At 36.1% G+C, this 21,647-nt stretch overlaps 2 protein-coding genes across 5 annotated transcripts in view; both read left to right on the top strand.

Annotated features, from left to right (window-relative positions):
* The window catches only part of LOC113518117 (protein patched), a 32,526-nt gene extending 25,909 nt beyond the window's left edge, over positions 1–6,617 (top strand). The window contains exons 8-16 of the mRNA XM_026902886.3: positions 49–178; positions 282–529; positions 1,336–1,524; positions 1,974–2,117; positions 2,250–3,131; positions 3,473–3,655; positions 3,875–4,117; positions 4,343–4,681; positions 4,947–6,617. Of these exons, the coding sequence (XP_026758687.1) occupies positions 49–178; positions 282–529; positions 1,336–1,524; positions 1,974–2,117; positions 2,250–3,131; positions 3,473–3,655; positions 3,875–4,117; positions 4,343–4,681; positions 4,947–5,267 (2,679 nt within the window). The 3' untranslated portion in view covers positions 5,268–6,617. The remainder of the gene's footprint in view (positions 1–48; positions 179–281; positions 530–1,335; positions 1,525–1,973; positions 2,118–2,249; positions 3,132–3,472; positions 3,656–3,874; positions 4,118–4,342; positions 4,682–4,946) is intronic.
* Positions 6,618–12,998: 6,381 nt separating this feature from the next.
* The window catches only part of LOC113518529 (voltage-dependent calcium channel subunit alpha-2/delta-4), a 94,507-nt gene continuing 85,858 nt past the window's right edge, over positions 12,999–21,647 (top strand). For 3 of the 4 annotated variants that reach the window (XM_052901593.1, XM_052901595.1, XM_052901597.1), the window contains exon 1: positions 13,000–13,436. In XM_052901593.1, the coding sequence (XP_052757553.1) occupies positions 13,327–13,436 (110 nt within the window). In that variant the 5' untranslated portion in view covers positions 13,000–13,326. Of the gene's footprint in view, positions 13,437–21,647 lie in introns of all 4 variants that reach the window. The other variant, XM_052901591.1, reaches the window with a different exon arrangement.

Below are 21,647 nucleotides of genomic sequence, written 5' to 3' on the forward strand. Positions count from 1 at the left end.
TTCGTTTTTTTTTTGTTTTTATATATTTTCGTTGTTGTTAATTTTCAGTTAATTTATGTTGCGGTAACTCTGATGCAATGGCGTGATCCTGTTCGCTCGCAAGCCGGAGTCGGTATCGCCGGTGTTTTACTTCTCTCCATTACTGTCGCTGCAGGCTTAGGCTTTTGCGCTTTATTAGGTGATTATTTCTTATTTTTTTTTTTTATTTCTTGACGAATATATACAGAAATTTATTTATATTTAAAATATACATTTTATAACATTAATATTTTTAATTTCAGGGATTCCATTCAACGCTTCGAGTACACAAATCGTGCCTTTCTTAGCTTTGGGGTTAGGGGTCCAGGACATGTTCCTCCTTACACACACGTACGTGGAACAATCTGGTGACGTCCCCAGAGAAGAGAGGACAGGACTGGTGTTGAAGAAAAGCGGACTTAACGTACTGCTGGCTTCACTGTGCAATGTCATGGCGTTTTTGGCAGCAGCGCTCCTGCCTATTCCTGCACTACGAGTTTTTAGCTTACAGGTAAAAGATTTTTTACTAAATCCTCGATGTTAACAATCAATAGTTACTAGGATAGGATATAAGAGATAGGAGTCTTAAGGATATAGGATATTATTTTTTTATAGGATTATATTTTTTTTTAATTATATTTTAGATATATAAAAACTGAAATGATAATACGACTATGACTATGTGATACATATGACTTTCGTACAATATTTCCTCTGGAAAAAACTGGTTTTCTATAGTTCAGACTTACCAGAGGGAGACTTTGTACAAAGGTCGATTGCTTGGGTACCTCTGTCCCATTCGTGTTTCTGCCGTGAAGCAGTTGTGTTTGCATGGCTGTGTTTCGGTTTGAAGGGTGGGATATGGCGTGAATTTACTGGGTACAGAGGAATAACACCTGAGTCCTCAGGAATGGCAACACATGGGGGGTATCATGGGCGAAACAGTATACTCTGTTATGTCCATAGTACTGCTCATGTCTATAGGCGACGGTTACCACTTTTCATCAGGTGGACCGTCAACTTGTTTGCCATTCTATGTTGTATAAAAAAAAAACTTGACTATAATTATGTTACGTATATGTCTTTAATATAAGTTACTTGTTAACCCGATTAATATATGTATATGGGAGAATATATTGATCAACGCAGTTAAAAAATGATCTAAACGCTAAGCAACGCTATCTCAAAAACTACATAATGAGATTGTAAAATTCCATAACGCTTGATTTAATTGTCAAGACCCAAACGCAACAGAAAAAAAACGTACTTAATTCCACATGTATATATGTACTAAGGATTACAATAATATTATTTCAGGCCGCAATACTTCTACTTTTCAACCTGGGCTCGATGCTATTGGTGTTTCCCGCTATGATCTCGTTGGATCTTCGAAGAAGATCGGCGGCGAGAGCCGACATGTTATTTTGTTTCATGCCAGAGAATCCGTTGCCCAAGAGGCCAAAAAACGTTCCAGATCGGTCGACTAGAGGCAGCAGATCAAATAAGGTAGTAATTTATTTATTTGTTATTTAAAAAAATATGATGGTACATAAGGCAGAGTTAACATACGTATTATATACAATTCTTCTTTATTAGAGCTGCGTAAATTTGTTTTAACAGAGGATACCGCAATATAATTCGTATGCTATCTAATCTGATGCTCCTGTTGATATTAGCATATTCTTCTTTTAAAATAAGTTATTTTGATTAATAATTATTTAGATATTTATTGATTTATTACATTACTGTCATATAAATTCATACTACATGATCAGATATAAAACAAATTGACACATACGTACCTTTTAGGCATTGTAATGGGAGCGAGAGAGATAGATATCCTATTAGAGCAAAGGACAAGACTAGAGGTTCTTATCACTGAAAAACTCTTATGCATAGAAGCTTTTTCAATAATCCAACAAATTAGCCAACTTATATGTTATAATTTATTGCAGAGCACTTGGAAGGATTCAACTAAACAACCATTGGATCCTGGTGTATCGACGGACGAACCCAAAAAAGGGTGCTGTTTGAGTTTGTCGCTTACAAAGTGGGCGAAAAATCATTACGCGCCTTTTATTATGCGTCCTGCTGTTAAGGTAACTAATTAATAGCAATATGGAATTTTTAAATATTACCATTACAGTTAATATACAATTTCTGTACTATAAAATTACAATAAAAATAAAATGATCGTTCAATATATAATAATATTTACATTTTTTTTGTAGGTTACGTCAGTACTAGCTTTGATCATAGTAATTTTAGCCAGTATTTGGGGTGCGACCAAAGTTAAAGACGGTCTGGATCTTACGGATATAGTGCCGGAAAACACTGATGAACACGAATTCTTATCGCGCCAGGAAAAATATTTTGGTTTCTATAACATGTACGCCGTCACTCAAGGAGACTTCGAATATCCCACCAAACAGAAACTGCTCTACGAATACCACGATCAATTTGTAAGAATACCAAATATCATTAAAAATGACAATGGAGGCCTTACAAAGTTCTGGCTTAGCCTATTCCGGGATTGGTTACTCGATTTGCAAGCAGCGTACGATAAAGAGGTTGAAAGTGGGTGCATAACAAAAGAATATTGGTGCAAAAATGCTAGCGACGAGGGCATATTGGCTTACAAACTAATGGTGCAGACGGGACACGTGGACAGCCCTATTGACAAGTCACTTATTACTACAGACACGAAAGATGGCCACAGATTGGTCGATAAAGACGGTATTATAAATCCAAAGGCATTTTACAACTACCTATCAGCTTGGGCTACAAATGACCCTCTGGCGTATGGAGCTTCACAAGGAAACTTGAAACCTCAACCGAAAAGATGGACTCATTCGCCAGAAGATGTGGATTTAAAGATACCGAAGTCCTCGCCGCTTATGTATACACAGCTCCCTTTCTACTTAGCTGGTCTCAGCGATACAGAGAGTATAAAAACTCTGATAATGTCAGTGAGAGAGTTGTGTTTGAAATTTGAAGCACTGGGACTGTCTAATTTCCCGTCTGGTATTCCTTTCCTATTTTGGGAGCAGTATTTGTATTTGAGGACATCGCTGCTCCTGGCTCTCGCTTGTGCTTTAGCTGCCGTATTCGTGGTGAGTGGCTATTTATATTTATGTTATTTTAGCTAAACGTTTTATTTTTTTAACTGTTTGCTTGTCTTTTCTATGGCAATGTTTATGACAATTCAGTATAAATAATACAATAAGGTCATATGTAGAAAATGTATTGGCATTTGAAATATTTTCTCGCGGAATAATAAGTTCTACAAATTTTCTGGTTTCACATCTAAGAAAATACAAAAAAAAAACGTGTAGTTGTGTTGCAACTTTTTTCTTAATTCTATATAACATTAAAAAGGTCCCATGTATAAATTTTTGTCTATTATGTCTACAAACTTATTTAGTAATAAAATTTAACATTATCTTTGGTACAGGCTGTTATGATCCTGCTATTAAACGCGTGGGCAGCATTGCTGGTGACGTTGTCGCTAGCGATGTTAGTACTGCAGCTGCTCGGTACGATGGCTCTGCTCGACGTCAAGCTGTCAGCCGTCCCTGCTGTGCTGCTGGTGCTCGCTATCGGACGAGGAGTGCACTTCACTGTACATTTATGTTTGGTAAGTAATTGTTTGATTTTCAGTTGGATACAAATAGTTCCGAATTCGTTTCGAATAGTTTCGAATTTTATTTCGAAAAAAAACTAACTTTTGTACAGACAAGGACAATTTAAGGAGATTTTGAATAAGCAAAGTCATCGCGCAATGCGCACACAAAATATAAATGAAACGATATCCTCTTCCTTTTGTAAGCCGTTTTTCATTTCCTCTTCCTTACAGGCATTTGTTACGTCAGTCGGTTGCAAGCGTCGCCGCGCATCCCTCGCTGTCGAGTCAGTCCTGGCGCCCGTCGTCCACGGAGCGTTAGCCGCAGCGCTCGCCGCCTCAATGCTGGCTACCAGTGAATTCGGCTTCGTCGCTCGACTATTCCTGAGATTGCTACTAGCGCTAGTACTGTTGGGCCTCGTCGATGGCCTCCTGTTCTTCCCTATTATGCTATCCATATTTGGACCATCCGCTGAGGTTTGTAATATTTTAAATCAACTTTTCTAATGTATTGTATTATGAAAAATACTTTTTTTTATCTAGAATATATATATATATATATATATATATATATATATATATATATATATATATATATATATATATAAATTATTAAAAAGTATTGGTATAATTATTGTTCATTTTCTTGGAATACATAATGACCTTTATGCTTATCCGTATTATAAATTTTTTTTTTCTTAGGTTCGTCCCTTAGAACATCCCGAGCGCTTATCAACACCATCCCCGAAGAGTTCGCCGGTTCACCCACGAAAGTCGAGTTCGAGCACAAGTGGCGGAGACAAATCAAGTCGCACCAACAAGTCCGCTCCACGACCCAGCGCTCCTTCGCTCACCACCATCACAGAAGAGCCACCGAGCTGGCACAGCTCGGCTCCTTCTGTACAATCTTCTATGCAGTCAATAGTGGTGCAACCAGAGGTTGTCGTAGAAACAACCACGTACAACGGCAGCGATTCTAATTCTGGGAGGTCGACTCCTACGACGAAGACGTCGTCACACCCTGGTGCTATCACTACAAAGGTGAGATTCAGAGATCATGGTACCAAATAATTGTCCTTACTAATTAGTACTATATTTACAAACAATCAAATAAGCCCGCGACTTTGTGTCTTTTGTAAAGTTATCTCAAGGGTAGAGATGATTCATATGGGTATTGATAATTCGCTGTTCTTTTTTTTTTATTGCCAAACAAAAAAAATATTTTTAAAGCACTAATTCAATATTATTTCTGTCAAATCTCAATATTGTAAATTCAAAAGTGTTAATAATTATAATATCTTTTTAGGTAACCGCTACGGCAAATATAAAAGTGGAAGTGGTCACACCGAGCGACAGAAAATCTCGGCGCTCCTATTACTACTACGACCGCCGCAGGGACCGCGATGATGACAGAGAGAGAGACCGCGATCGAGACCGGGACCGGGACCGAGATCGTGAACGAGACCGAGATCGTGAACGAGACCGGGATCGCGATAGAGACAGAGATAGGGAGAGATCAAGAGAGCGCGACCGCAGGGACCGGTTTAGAGACGAGAGAGAACATCGCGCGTCTCCGAGAGAAAATGGACGCGATTCTGGGCACGAGAGCGATTCCTCCCGACATTGACGTATAACAGTGTCATATATATAGACTTTCATAAGACAACTATATTGTTGACACGTTACTGTATATTATCGTGCAGTACTTATATAATTACATATCATATAATGTTACGCTTGTATGAAACAAATGACATCTTTACCTACAGTTATAAGAGTGTCGTAGCTCTGAATTGGGAACGTAAAACATGTTTTAAGGATCGCAATACCATTAATGTTCAATGCCTTAAGACAGTATTACGGTATAATTTTAAGTTTAATCTGCAGTTAATTACGATAATATTGGAGGCTAAATAGATTCAGTACATAATAGAAGTGCTAGTATAATTCTCGACCTAATTATGTATTATTTTTTATACAGGATGGTACTGAAATCATTCCATAGAGCGTGGCACTAGCATTTCTATGTTGTTTCAGTATGTTAAATAAAAGAGACGTTGCAGCGTGTAAGTATATCTCGCGAGTTCTAACTGTATTTACTGTATAGACCAAATATCATTTTAAGAACTTGAATAATTATGTATTTTATTTTGTGTGTTCCTATTTGAAAGACATTTTCCACTTGTCTCCGAGTTCGCCTTGTTACATTTTATTTCACTAAAGACTGTGGTCAAATTTTATTAATAATTTATCATATTATTTATTTTATATCTATAATTTTATTATTGTGACACCAGAGAGGTCTGTGGGATATCTCAGAGTTATTGTACAAATTATTTAGGTAGGTGTAATATTAGTTAAGGCATCTATTTATGAGATTACATAGATTTGTATACCTTTACTGTATTGTTGTGATCTTTAGGTAAACGTTAAGACTGCATTTAACGATCAAACCACAGTATTCTGTGGCCGGGAATCTATAACAATGCGGTGTACAAAGATCATGTGTGTACTGAAAGATTTACTGACCTCAGTAGATAAAAATAACGAGTAACGTTGTGACGTTTTGTGCAAAGTACTTATTAGATTGTATTAATTTATACGTAGGTACCTATGTATGTAACTTAATGATATTTTGTAAATATAGCGTTATTGTTAGTATGACCGTACTGGTACGAGTACGAAGTGCCTGCCTCGGAGCAATGGCAGTTTAATACTTTTGTATCGTTTATTTTTATACAATTTTAACTGACATATTGTCGAAAAACTAGGCGATAATAGCATTTATAGATTTCTATGAAATAATGAAATGAAATTAACATATTTATCAGAATGTCCACCAAATTAGTACAAATAGCGTAACTGAATGACTTTGATTAAATATAACTGTGTAACTATTATTAAACTGAAATACGCTTTCTAAATGAACAAGTTAAACTGTCTACCGTATTGAGAAAATAAAACACTATGTATTTTATTTTTTGTTTTATTTTATTGTGAGGTATTAGAAGAATATACTATTTAGTAACTTTGCATCACAATCAGATTTAGTGTAGTAAAAGACTGGTCCGATCAAACTAAAGCATAACAGGGTATCACTTAAACAGCTTTAAAGTACTAAGTACTTGTATTACACGTATCCTTTCATCCTGCATTATTTAAAAACGTATTAACGTTGCAACACCAAATACTTCATATTTATTACCTATAATAGCAGGTTGTTTTAAATATTTACACCATCAATTATTACGAAATTAGATCTACAAGTTAGATCTTTCCATATTTTTGTCATATATCATATTTTCATAGCTGAACGCGCTGTGTCAACATGATAAATACAATATTTATTATTATTTTTTGTTTCATACTTCGTTGGTAGAATTTTACTATTTAAGATAATAAAATAAATTCTATCGTAACAGATTTTAATATAACATCGAGAAAGCTCTACTAGTTTCGGGACTATTCGAGAACCTTAACCGTAAGCGGCAGTGACGCGAGCATGACCTTCGCATCTCGGCCCAGTGGGCGTGAGCTGTAGGCGTTCACGGCACCCTCACAGATAAAAAAGATGAATATAAAACGGGTCGTATAGGTAACTTTGTCACACCCATTTGTTTTTCAAGTTTTATAACAGACACCTCGACGATGTCTCATTTCAGTGATATTCTACAAGGAACTTAACGGTAGAGGGATAGGTAGCAGCGTTCCTATTAATACAACTCTAAAAGCCTAACTGCGGTTGCTAACCCGCCTGCCAAGCGAAACTCGCAAAAATCTTCTTATGGGGAAAACCTATGTTCAGCAGTGGACAGTTAACGACTGAAATGAGTGGAATAACAAGTGCAAGCCCTGCCTTTTGTTTTAACTTCGGTAAATATTTCAATCGTGTTTTCAACAACGAGTCCCAAGAAAAGCCGGCATCCCCAACATAAAGCAGGAAACCATTTATACAATAATTTTTTGGATGATCAATTTTTCAAAAGACTCGAAATTCACCGAAATTCAAAAGAAAAAAGTTCGTAATTGTACAGATGCTCTATGTATATACATATATCTCTATGTCATAAGTATATGTTGCTGTAATATGCAATAAGTTCTTTATTTATTTTTTATTCATTTATTTATTTTAGAAAACTTGGGTTTATTTTTGTATGTGTACTTAAAAACTATGTTAATACTTAATTACCAATAAAAATCTAGTTCTCTCGACAAGCATTCTCACGAGAGAACTATCTAATTTATTTACAAACACGTTCAGAATACCGTTGCCTTTCCTGCGTATTCTATGTAAAACCGAAGCTTTTTTACGCCAGACTGCGTCAAAACCGTACGAGCTTCAACAGACATCGCTGAGGCGCTACAGAAGCGCGGGAGCCGCAACAGCATCCTAAAATTGTTATTAAATTGGATACGCAAGGCGTTGTAGGAACTCGGGTATACTGGAACCACAGACTTGCCAAATACAACTATGTACAATACGCTTTAAATAGTGTCATTTTCATATGTTAGTAATGCTAGTATATATAATATATCCGTATGATTACGAAACCCAAATTCAATTGAGTTTGGGTTTCGTAATCATACAGTATTAGTAATGATAGCATATATAATATATCTCAATATAACTCAACTGAGTTTGGGTTTCGTAATCATACAGATCATACACATACATTGTACATGTAATCTGTATGTAAATGTATGTAGATATGTACTACATGAAATCATACACATACCATACATACCATTTATTCCGTTGCAAAACTTACTCAAACTCAGTTCGAGTCACGCTGGTTCATAAAGAAGTAAGTCTCAAGTCAATAAAGCGCTTATAGCAATAGCATAAGAATAAATAATACTAAATGGAATAACATTCAATAGACTTTTCATTGCGAGTACACCGATATCGGTAAAATGTAGCCCACTTCCATTCACTCAAATAGGATTGTCACGAATTTATACTTATTTAATTATATAATATATTAAATAATATTATTTTATTATATTAAAGAAAGCGGAACCGAACTGGTACAGATAAGTATAGAGCAACCAATAGGAGTGACGACGACACGTACAATTTAACAACTTATATACGAGATGGACAAATATCAATAATATACATAAAAAATATCTAGCAAGGTCTAAGGAATTTTAGGGGAAACTGGATAACCATGAGTAAGTTCTATTATATTACAATCATCATCAGACTAACTGTCCGCTGTTGAACATGGGAGACTCATCTTATCTGAGAAAGTCTTGCCAGTAGTTGCCGTGCTTGGTAGGTGGGTTGGCAACCGCAGTTTTTTTTAATGGGTGATAATGGAATGGTAACCCCACCTGCGCTGTCGGGATACGCTGACAAGGCACCAGTGAGGGATGACAGATGAGGATGAAAAGGTAGGTCAGTTAGCCCATCGTGACGAATTCCACTAGAATTAATCACGACGGTTTCAGGGAGAACAGCGTGGAGGTCGACCTGATAGGATGTATTGCTAGCAATAGGTCAATTAGACCCCTTTACTAATAATTTCTTTCCCCCCTGACAACCGCAGGTAGGCTTTTGTGTGACGTTTTAAAGGAACGTTGATGCCCATCGCTCCACCATAAGCTCCCTTAGTCACTTGTTTACGATACCCATGGGAAAAGAAAGGGTTGTCTATTATATGCCGGGACCACATGGCCAATTACAATAGTTATCAATAATTAAATTAATAAAGAGTATATATAGAGTAATTTATACTCGTATTAAAACAAGTCAAAGAGTAACTGAAGTTACATTATTAGTATTAAAACATTTAATTTAATGTTGTTAATATAATCAACGTCTATATTATATATATGTTAAACAAAAAAATGCATCTTGTGGTTTACTATTAAACAAGCTCTTTGAGTGGCGCATGACGCGCTGATTAAAGGAACTTAATTCTTACTTAGAGCTCGAGCGTCGAATGCGGTATTATTATTAAATTGACATGAGTGGCACTTCTACATACTCCTTATTCTTATGGACCTTCACCGTGTGGTCCCGGCATAGAATAAGCTTTCCTTTTTGCTCGTGGGTATCGTAAGAGACCATTATGGGAGGGCGAAGGATAGGCAACAGCATCCCTCTTAAAACATCTCCTAAGCCTAACTGCAGTGGCTAATCATAAGAGTGGTAACTACTGGCAAAACTCCTATAAGAGGAAGCTTATGTCTAACAGTGGACAGTTAAAGGCTGATTGATTTTTCTTCTCTGATGACCTTTGTCGTAAGTACAGAAATAATTCTATTAATATTCCTTCAGTGTCCGTTAAACTGAAAACAAAGTGTGACTATCTATGTACGCGATGTAATTCTTGATGGGTTCACACGATTTTGACATGTGGGAAGTCAAATTAAAACCAAGCCAGCTGTTAGCTTGTCATCAGAAATTCCAGCACGTATTACTTTACTTGAGTAGCTTTCGGTAATTTCAGTAGTCTCTATAAGAGTTTAATATTGGGAATTCTGCCGATGATGGCTCAATTTGAAATCAGCCATTTTTTTAGTCATACTTAAAATGGTAAAAAAATTGACGGTGCTTCCAGTTGAAGGCAGAAACCGCCACCTGTAAATATTAATAGTAAAGGGAAAGGGATTGTTAACAATGGATTTTGATAGCCCCATTGCTAGCAATATGCCCTATTAGGTCGACCTCCACGTGGTTCCCCCTGGAAACCATCGTGAACAATTCTTGTTGAATTCGTCGCGATGGGCTAACTGACCTGCTTCATCCTCACCTATCATTCTTCACTGGTGCCCCGCCGGTGTAGACCGATAGCGCGGTTGAGTTTACCATTCCATTATCACCCATAAAAAAAAATATTAATAGTAAAGCATACTGTTCTTACTGTAACTTAACCTTTACAAACTTGATTTTCATTAGTCATTTATCTAGAGTTAATCTTGTGGGACCTATAACAAGAAGGATACCATCATCATCATGTAAAGCGGGCATTTTAACCTTCCTGAGAGGAATTGTAAAGCACCTATTAACCCGTAACCTCTTATGCATATTTCAGGATTGATTGATTGAATTGCGGTTTGAAGTTGGTCCTCTTCAGTGAACCTAAAGTTGAAATTTGTGCGTAATAATCAAAGTTCGGTTTGGAAAGCACGGATGAAGTTTCACATTGCGCATCTAATTTGGACGCACGTACAAATACGGGTACATGAATATACAAAATAAAGGAAGAGATCGACTCGACCATTCATTTTTAAACACTACATATGTTTAGTGTCTAATTTAATCTTTAGTCGTCTACTTGTGGGTATAATTAAATAATCATATAGTATAATTATATTTAATATATCGTATAATTTAATAATATGCCTACTTAATTCATGGAATAAGGATTTCACAAATCATACACTCCTCGCAAAAATTAAGGGAACATAAAAATTTTTGAAATTTTTGGGTGATTTTCAACAGGCTGTATTTCAGTGAAAAATAATCGTACAGGAAATTTAAAAAAAGGGTTTTGAAGCTTGAAAACTCTAGTTTTCAGATTTTTTGGTGAAAAAATTTTTTGAACTCCGGTTTCCATGCAATTCTTAAACAAAGCTGAAAATAATTTTTTTCTAAATGTTCTAGGTTTCGTTTTTCACTTTATGGGCATAGAAAAATTTTTTCGAGCTACTCCATTGTATAGGTCTCTTAGCGTGTTTATTCAGCTTCAAAAATCGCTTTGGATGGCTCAATTACGACCATTTGTCTCCGAGATATCAAACTTTGAATGCAAAAGCATCCTTTTCCATTCAACTGCTAATATCTCTGGAACTACTGGTCGCACAGCAAGCGGGCGCCGAGTTTCTTTATTTGCATAAAATTTTCTTGATTTTTTTCGATTTTTTTTTGATAATGAATTTTTAAAAAACAAAAAATTGAGTAAAAAGTGAAAAACAAATGAAATTATTGATTTTTGAATGGATTAGGGTGAGTTTAAGGGACAAAAACCTTGTTCCCTTATTTTTTCCAAAATTTCAATCAATTGGTCCGGGAAAAACCGTTGAACCGATCGCTCCAGGGATTTAGGGGGTTCTTAAAGGAACAATAGACTGTAAAATTTTCCTCAAACTTTAGCTTTCCCGCCCATATTAGCGAAGATACAGCCAAGTAACCAAAAAAGGAGAAATAGTCACTTTTTTCCACTTTTTTCGATTCAATGTTAGAGGTGGAAAAAAATTTTTTCTTCACTAACTCTTGACTGTGCTTAATTGTAAATTTTATGCAGATAAAGAAACTCGGCGCCCGCTTGCTGTGCGACCAGTAGTTCCAGAGATATTAGCAGTTGAATGGAAAAGGATGCTTTTGCATTCAAAGTTCGATATCTCGGAGACAAATGGTCGTAATTGAGCCATCCAAAGCGATTTTTGAAGCTGAATAAACACGCTAAGAGACCTATACAATGGAGTAGCTCGAAAAAATTTTTCCATGCCCATAGAGTGAAAAACGAAACCTAGAAAATTTAGAAAAAAATTATTTTCAGCTTTGTTTAAGAATTGCATAGAAACCGGAGCTCAAAAAATTTTTTCACCAAAAAATCTGAAAACTAGAATTTTCAAGCTTCAAAACCCTTTTTTTAAATTTCCTGTACGATTATTTTTTACTGAAATACAGCCTGTTGAAAATCACCCAAAAATTTCAAAAAATTTTATGTTCCCTTAATTTTTGCGAGGAGTGTATATTACTATGCTAATATTTCATTATTCATTCATTATATAAGATACCAATTAACAAAAATCGTTCAATTAACATGGCTATGAAATTATAAATTCTTCCCTAACAAGTTATTAAAACTTTACTTAATGCCCATCGTATTATTTATTACTCAAGGCAAGTCATTATATTTTCAGAAATGTATAAACAATTTTAAATTTGTTTGTAATCCTTGATTACCTCGTCAGGTATTATAATGAAAGCAATCCGCCTAGCGTAGCGTGATCCGCTTAGTCAAAATTATAAAATGGGTGGAATTTCAAAGGCAGCAACGCCTGCGACATTCCTTAGAAAGCGGGAGCGCGGGAATCAATAAAGGATTTCCTGGCGGCGTGCCCACGCATGTGCGTGGCAGCGGGCATCGGACCTGTCGCCTTCGACCATCGGATCTCCTGATCTGTCTCCATTCTGATTAGAACTAATCCCCGCATGCATGCCCAGCCGTGAAAACCTCAAACAGGACCAGCATGCTGCACGACTGGCTTACGGTGGGCCACGTCCGAAACGGCATACGACTGCTGATACCGGATGTTTTTATAGCTTCCGCTGGTGAGTTCGGATCGGTGGCTGGCCATCAACCCTATGTATGAACAAATAAATCTCAGTAATAAGTAGAGAGCCCGCTGCGTGATTGGGCGTATGATTCGCGCGCAGCGTCACTGCGGCTGTAGGGGTGAGGGTGCGGCGGTGCGGGACGTCGAGCGACCGCGGCGGCGCGTCACAGAGCTACCCGCTCGACACGTTCTGTCCTCGCCCTGCGGCCCGCCCGCTCCGACACCGGCCCGGTCCATAACCTGACACTACACAATCACTCGATGACTCATGTACAAATTTACGCCCTTTGGTGACATTGTCAGGGTAGTGTAGTGCGAACGGTGGTGTTACTCGATGTAGGAGCGAGTGAGTGCTGTGCTTGTTCGTGTGCTCTTGTCATGTGGGGAGTACGATGGTGTTGATAGCCAGCATGTCGCCGCGGTGCTCGCCGCTGGGCTTGCTCCTGGCGCTGCTAGCGGCTGCCGCGCTCGCCAACCAACTAGAGGATATACCGCACAATGAGTAAGCTATTATTTTCACTATAAGTTATGAATTCTTAATAATGTTCAACCAACATTAGATTCCACTGCAGTTTTGTGGTCCTTTAAAATAAAAAAATAACAAATATTGTTTAGCTAAACCGTGTACACTATTAAAGTTAGAAAAAAGTAAAATTTTTTGTCATGTCGCATAACTGAATCGATTTTTATGTGCACTAATACAAACTAATGGCGATTGCCATTACAATGACACAGGCATTGACACTTAGGCTTTTTAATTATATTAATAACTAACGACAGGTAAACATGTATTTAATTAGGCGTGATAAACATAAACAAGCATCTCACTCGAGAATTTATGGTCATACCAAAGTTTGAACGGTAGAGAATGCTACTTACTAGATAGGGTCAAGTCCGAGGTCCCATAATATACTTTAGCTTCTAAATAAAAAATAAAAAAGAGTTTCAAAAACATACAGAACAATGTTTATTATCACGAATTTTAGAACATTAGATGTATATTTTTCATATTATTCATACATGCATCTATGCATCCATATTTTTCTTATTCCTTATTATAATCATAGCTTTAGAAAAATAAATGGTCTTTTAGGCTGGACCTTATTAATACAGATACTTGTGAAATATTAAGAATAGTGCTCAATTCGATTATGGACTTACATAATAATGCTTATTGCAGTAATATTAGACACAATAATACAGTTGCGTCTATTCATACTGTATTTCAATGTGAATTCTAAGAGTAAAAAAGTTGAGTGTTCATTGATACAAGAGGTAGTAGATAAGTATTAATGTTTATAATTATATTTGTTAGGTACTTAATGATGCCAAGTACTTAATTATTATTTAATGATAATGCCATTGACAGGGAGTTCACCTCCATGCCTTAGAGCCTGGATGGTCATGTTTTCAGAGATGTTTCCTCGCACGAATGTTCAGGTTACGGATGAGTACCTGTAGAGTGTGTGTTTTTCCACGAGACTACAGCATGGGGTTCTTCAAATAAGGGGTAAAGAAGTTTCTTTAGGGTCAGCAACGCGCATGTAATGCTTGGTATTGCAGGCGTTCATAGGTTACGATAACCGTCTACCATCAGGTGGGCCGTATGCTTGTTTGCCACCTCAGTGGTATAAAAAAATAAAATTATGCACTACCCAGAAACAAATTAAAAATTTTAAAGTAAAAAAGTAAAGTCGTGACTTGATATCATCATCATTAATCACATCAGCCTTAACTGTCCACTGCTGAAAATAAGCCTCCCCCTTGGAGGGCTTTGCCAGTAGTTGCCACGCTTGGCAGACGGATTGGCAACCGCAGTTAGGCTTTGGAAATGTTTTAAGAGGGGAGGCTACTGCCCATCTCTTGCCTTCACTTAGCCGCCTCTAACGACACACACATACATAGGAAGGGGTGGCCAATTCTATGCCGGGACCATACGGGAAACGGTTGACTAGATATATTATACTTAAATTTTGCTAATTTTGTGAATCCTTTGAATAATATCTTTATTGTAACATAGTTTTTAAGATAGATGGCGTTTCAGAATCGACTTCATTGTATTTTTTACTATCATGTAATTAGCTAATTGCTTTGCGTAATTACGCGCAAAATGTTAGTTGATATGAAACTTAAAGATATAATGAATAATGTTACAATAATTTTATAATAGAATATCACAAACTGGTTTCAAGTCCCGCGGGATTTACCTTGGCTGGTTAAGAGGATCTCGTAATTCTAACGTAAGGTTTCACGGTCGTGAGGACTGTCCCTTAAGACTGCGTAGTCAGGGAGTTATAAGGTCAGAGGCAAATTTATTACTCCCATACGTAAGTAAATAGATACAATTTTGTATCTACTAAGAAAATAATGTTTTATAAGTCTTACGTAGACTCGAAAAACTATTATAAGTAACTGTATATTACATGTAAGTATGTTTTTCATTTAATATGGAGCCTAAAATAGATTGACGGAGTTTAATAAATGAAACGTTTGTATACGCTTTATTATAAAAAAATATACGAATATAAAAAAGTTACAAGAATAAAAATAACAGTAAATGTGTAACCCTAACTCTTCTAATAAGAATTACACATAAAAATTCAAATAATAAACCTACTAGCGTAATCAGCATAGGAGTTATAGGCCCATATCCTTCTCTTGCCCACTACCAGCGTTAGGACGTAATTAATTTATATAAAGTTTACCTAGTAATACTCGTTCTTTTTACATCGTATTCTCTACTACCAAAAAATATTTAATATACTACATTAAAACTATCATTAAAATTATTATTAAAACTTAACAACTTACTTGTAGGTCACAAGAAAAATATGAATAGTTTAAAAATGCAGCAACCTATTAAATGTTTATATTTCAATAATGGAACTAATTAAATCATTTGTCCTACATTTCAATAGTCTACAATTAATCACCAATTGTATAAATATCCCAGCAATTTTATGTGAACCATGATTTTAATTAGTTTAATGTTACCCACTGTGCGCTGTAAACTTTATTACCTAACACGCAGTTTCTCTCATTGTCAGACAGATTACGGCTTCTCGTTCATTGTAGCGCACTGCATTTGCCACCTTACTATAACAACCTATTACCACTGCTGAGCACGAAGGATTCTTCTACCTTACTATCGCAATCTTGGCCAAGCTGTTTGGTATAATTATTTATTTTCAGTTTTTATTCTGTTCTATTCAGCTGAGTGTCTTGAACTAGAATATTGTTTTCCCTCATAGTCGTCCCTAACAACATCTTAAAGTTCGATGTCTCTCGTCTTATTTCATTTTATTTATTTATATTTACGCCACTTTCTTACTGTGGTCGTCTATTGGAAAGAAAGAAAGTATTAAAGACTTCTTACATATGTTTCTTGTCTCATCTACGAGTACTTAGGTACTTTTATAACTCTACTCATTCACATACGTCAGTTGCTAAGACTCTTGACACTTCCTTCGTATAGACTACAATCTATAAAATCATCGACTATTAATCACACACTCCCATAACTGTAATAAAAAATGTTAGGAGGACCGTAAGGTATTAATCCAGTATTAATCTGGTGGTGCCCAATCGTCTTTCCTAGGATACATCTCCATGACGGATTTTCCCACGTAAAAAAAAACCTTTCCAGTTTTTGCAACCATCCACTTTCCCATTGTAAATGTACTTGTTCCATGAAACTTTCATCCATAATTCTTTCCACAAATCTGAAACCACGTCCTTTTATTTTTATATCCACTCTTGTAATTATCATGAAATCATCATTTCCATTACAGATTTAACAAAACATATAAATTTAAGTGGCTGTTATATAGAAGTAGGCTTAGAGTCATATTACTTTATAGCGAATAAAGTAGCACGCGGATTTATTCTCAATTAATTATTTTCAAAGCTTTTGAACTCGCTTTAGAGGCGGAAACGTAGCCCGGAAGGCATACATTTTTAATGTACAGGTCTAAATGTAGATTTATTCCACCAGAAATATACGAGCAACGTATAAATACAGTCCAACTTCTCATTACGACTGTCTGTGTTATTAACTTAAAAACAAATGCTTACCTACATTTGTAAAATATATGTTATTATGTATAATATATTTACAGACAAATTTCATTTAAAAGCAATTTGTTATAACTTGTTACTAGATTAACGAAAAAGTAAAGTGTTTCGGGTTCATGTAAGTAAGTATATCGTATATATTTCTGTTGTAACATATCACTTAAACAGCTTGATGGATATTACGAGTAATAAATGGAATCATTGAATTAGTTTCAATGAGAAGTGGGAGTGCTTTGAGCTACATGATGATGACATTATAAAATAAATATGGCGACCATAAATTGTCAAAAACTTATTTTACAGTGGTGTTTTGTGTGATTTCGTCTTGTATACTAATTTTAAATATTTTATATTATTATGTTTATAATACTCGTAGTATGCGTAGTAAAAGGTTTTATTCTACTGTCTGTAGTGTAAGAGAAATAAATCGTAGAACTATGCGGATATAATCTAATTTTCTAGGTCCATCTAGTTATTTTGTAACCACCAATAGAACGGTAAACAAATCAATTATAATAAATAATACTGACAGTCAATTAACCAAACAACTTCAGGAAGTGGTATATTTAGTAATTAATACAACATAGGATAATTGTCATCGGCGTCATTTTCTTTACACTTTTTCATCTATTATCTATTTAGATTTGGTGTATTTTTTTATTTTATTTTATTCATCTCCATTCAGAGGTATTCCAGTACACATTGCCTTTCTAGTCAGGTTATTTTAATATGACATAAAATATTAATATTAGAATTCATTGTTATAAAAAGAAAACGTAAACTTACGTCCATTATTACTTAATTTCAAAAATTGATTTTTAAGGATAACTAAAAATAATAAAAAAATAACAATTCTCCCTTGACAAAAGGGACTGACATGGCATTTATGTACGCTGTATCAGGCGTGTGTAAGTACATTTTCGCGTACGGGGCTGGTTTTCGGTCCCTTTAGCGTAATTACTAATTCAGGTGAATTCATTAATTCGATTGCAACATAAGGTTGTCTGTACAATGAATATTGGACTAATAACAAATACATAATGTGACAAAAAATCTATTACTAGAAATGACTTAAACGCAGAATTCATTTCAAAATTCTATCTACGTAATTAATATCTTGTTTAATTTTCATTATATAAGTAACTAATAGACGAATGAATCTAAAGAAAAATATTGGCACAAAGTTATTTAAAAATTATAGTTATTTTTTTCATGTTGTATAAAAATAGACAACGAGAAATCAAAACATATTAAATAATTGAATGCTTGCGTTTACATCTGATAACCTGTTTGGAATAACAAATTTTATACTTATATACCTAGCACATGTATATTTTTTATTATCAATATCAGTGACTTAGGTTTTTGTTTCATTCTAAGTACAAGAATTTGCAAGCGTTCGCAAAACCAAGTAGATTATTGACAAGCAATTACAGCTTGATAGGGAACCCCATGGTCTATAACGCTCGCTCCCTTTCACCGCTAACAAGATGAATTTTGGTAATGACGTGTCGGTGGCTAATGCTGCGATTTGCTAAACGAAAAAGTTCACAAGTGACAGTTGAGAGAGTCCGAAGATGGATCAATTCATGATAAACGACTGTTCAATTTGGTTTTCGACACTTCGTGGTTACAAAAGTATGAAATGCTTATAATATTGGTATTCAAGAATTCTTAAATTAATGTGGCAGGTATTAAGAATTTTAAATACTATGGTGGTACTGTATTTGAACTGTCATAAATACTTTTCGTATTTTCTTTTTATTGCTCTATACCGCATATCTGAGGATCGTTACCACGAACAATTTTCTTTTGTCCAAATTTTTTTTGTGCAACTTAGAATGGCAAACAAGCTGACGGCCCACCTGATGGAAAATGGTAACCGTCGCCTATAGACATGAGCAGTACCATGGACAAAATAAATGGCGTTGCCATTCTTGAAGGCTTAGGTGTTATTCCTCTGTACCCTGTAAATTCACAGCCATATCTCACCCTTCAAACCGAAACACAGCCATCGAGATTTTTTATAAATACGGACATAAAATTATACACAAAAAACGCCCAAATACATATATTTTTGAACACAAATATTTGTAGTACACAGAAATCGAAGTGGCGACCATTTACAGAGAAACACTAGTATTAGTATAACATTAGTAGTATTTCTAGTAGCTCTATTAAAATCATCACATCTGTCAAGATTCGTGGAAAATAATCACTGAGTAGTAATTACTCGTACACCTACGCTACGCTGTGCCTACACGCCGCAACCTGGCACTGAAAGCTCAATAAGAGTATCTGTGTGGTAGGTTGAATTTGTAACGATATCGATTTATAAAAATAGCATAAATACCTACACACATTTCTACTACTAATGATGTGTGGGCGGTGCTCTCTAGCCTCCAAAGTTTCTATGGTACCTGACTAACATGTATTTATTTATAGAACCACCAGCATAAGATACAGCGAAGCTTTTTAATATTTCACTAGTGGATTAGGTCTAACTTTTCTTACATTTATAAGCAACCACAGCATGCCTTGTGTTTGGGAAACATTAAATAAATAAATGCCATTAAATAAATAAAGATATTAACAATATAAACAATATGATATGATTAAATTATTTCAATTGCATTTAAGTTAAATTATAAATAAATAAAATATAATATAATAGCGAGGTACATTAACTTTTTAATTTAAACATTTTTTTTATACAACTTAAAATGACAAACAAGCTGACGGTCCACCTGATGGAAAGTGATACCCGTCGCCTATAGACATGAGCAGTACCATGGACATAATAGAGTATACTATTTCACCCATGATACCCCCCATGCGTTGCCATTCCTAAGGACTCAGGTGTTATTCCTCTGTACTCAGTAAATTCACGCCATATCCCACCCTTCAAACTGAAACACAGCCATGCAAACACAACTGCTTCACGGTTGAAACACGAGTGGGACAGAGGTACCCAAGCAATCGACTTTTGTACAAAGTCTCCTTCTGGTAACATAAATAAAGAGTGACTTTTTTTAAAGGATGATAATGGAATGGTAACTCCGCCTGCGGTAACGGTATACGAGGTTTGTCCGGAAAGTACGTATAAAAGTTTTTTAAAAATTTTATTTTACAATTATTCAGGTAAATCAATTTTATCCCCTTCAAAGTACTCCCCCTGTGACATAATGCACTTGTGCCAACGCCGTTTCCACTGTGAGAAGGCTCCTTGAAAGTCCTCTGGTTGTAGGTTTCTCAGCTGCCCCGTCGTAGCTTTTTTTATCTCATTTATGTCCCCCAAATGCCGCCCCCGAAGTACCAATTTGGTTTTTGGGAACAAGAAGAAGTCACACGGGGCCAAATCCGGCGAATAGGGGGGTGTTCGGTCACCGTAATGGAATTTTTACTCAAAAACTCACGGACAACAAGAGAGGTGTGGGCAGGGGCATTGTCGTGGTGAAGAATCCAACGCCCCTCTCGCGCCAATTCTGGACGAACTCGTGCCACACGACTGTCTGACCGTTAAACGACGGTCCCCATTAACACAAGTTCGAATTCTTTCCACGTTTTCGTCGGAATGTGAAGTGGAAGGACGTCCTGAACGTGGGTCATCTTGAACGCTTTCTCGGCCCTCTCTGAATCTTTTTAGCCACTTGTGGACGGTTGGTTCCTTCACAGCATCATCCCCATAAACTGTTCTGAGATCGGCAAAAATTTCACGGCCATTCTTGCCGAGTTTCGAGAGAAACTTGATTACGACGCGCTGCTCTTCAACGGAAGCGGGCTCCATGCCGACGGGGTTTCGTTAAGAGGTAACTTCACAGATGGCGTGACAAGCCAGTTCGCACCGCACGGCGGTCAGACCAGAACTGAAGCATTGTTAGGGACATAAGGAAGGGGTCCTGCGCTTACCTGGCCTCCCCACTCCTCTTTCTCGCATTCCAGAACACTTTTATACGAACTTTCCGGACAGACCTCGTACACTGGCGGGGTACCAGTGAGGGATGATAGATAAGATGAAAGGACAGGTCAATTAGCCCATTGTGGTGAATACACCTGGAATTCAACACGATGGTTTCCTGGCGGACCACGTGGAGGTCGACCTGATAGGGTATATTGCTAGCAATAGGACTGATAGTCCATATTATTAACAATCCCTTTCGATTCAATATAATTTATATTACATTAATAATTATAAATTATAATTATACTTGCCGTGTGGACCCGGCATAGAATTATTATTATTATTATTGAAAGACGGGCTATTTACGGCAAAAAACCTGTAGCACTGCGATTTTTCTACGATCATTTGTGCTCGCCCTTTTTTTAAGTTCGATGCTAATTCCTATCAATGATGGGAATTTTGAGATGTTTTCTGTAGCAATGTTTTTTTTTATCTCCCCACGATTTAGTGTGTTTTTTTAAAGAAGGTATATCGTTTATGTATGAATGGGCTACCGCCACACATTAAGTGCTACTGTATTTCACATGACATATGGCGGCACGTGATAAAACATAGTGAAATACGATACAACTTTGTGATAGGGTAAAAATCCTCAAAATCATATCGATTTAGAGAAAAAATATTTGATGTTTAGGTATAAATAAATATTCGCATCTGGCAACCCTGCTATAATATTTT

This window comes from Galleria mellonella, unplaced genomic scaffold, assembly GCF_026898425.1.
Source record: "Galleria mellonella isolate WM207_F2 unplaced genomic scaffold, CSIRO_AGI_GalMel_v1 utg132, whole genome shotgun sequence".
Classification (NCBI taxonomy): Eukaryota; Metazoa; Arthropoda; class Insecta; order Lepidoptera; family Pyralidae; genus Galleria; species Galleria mellonella.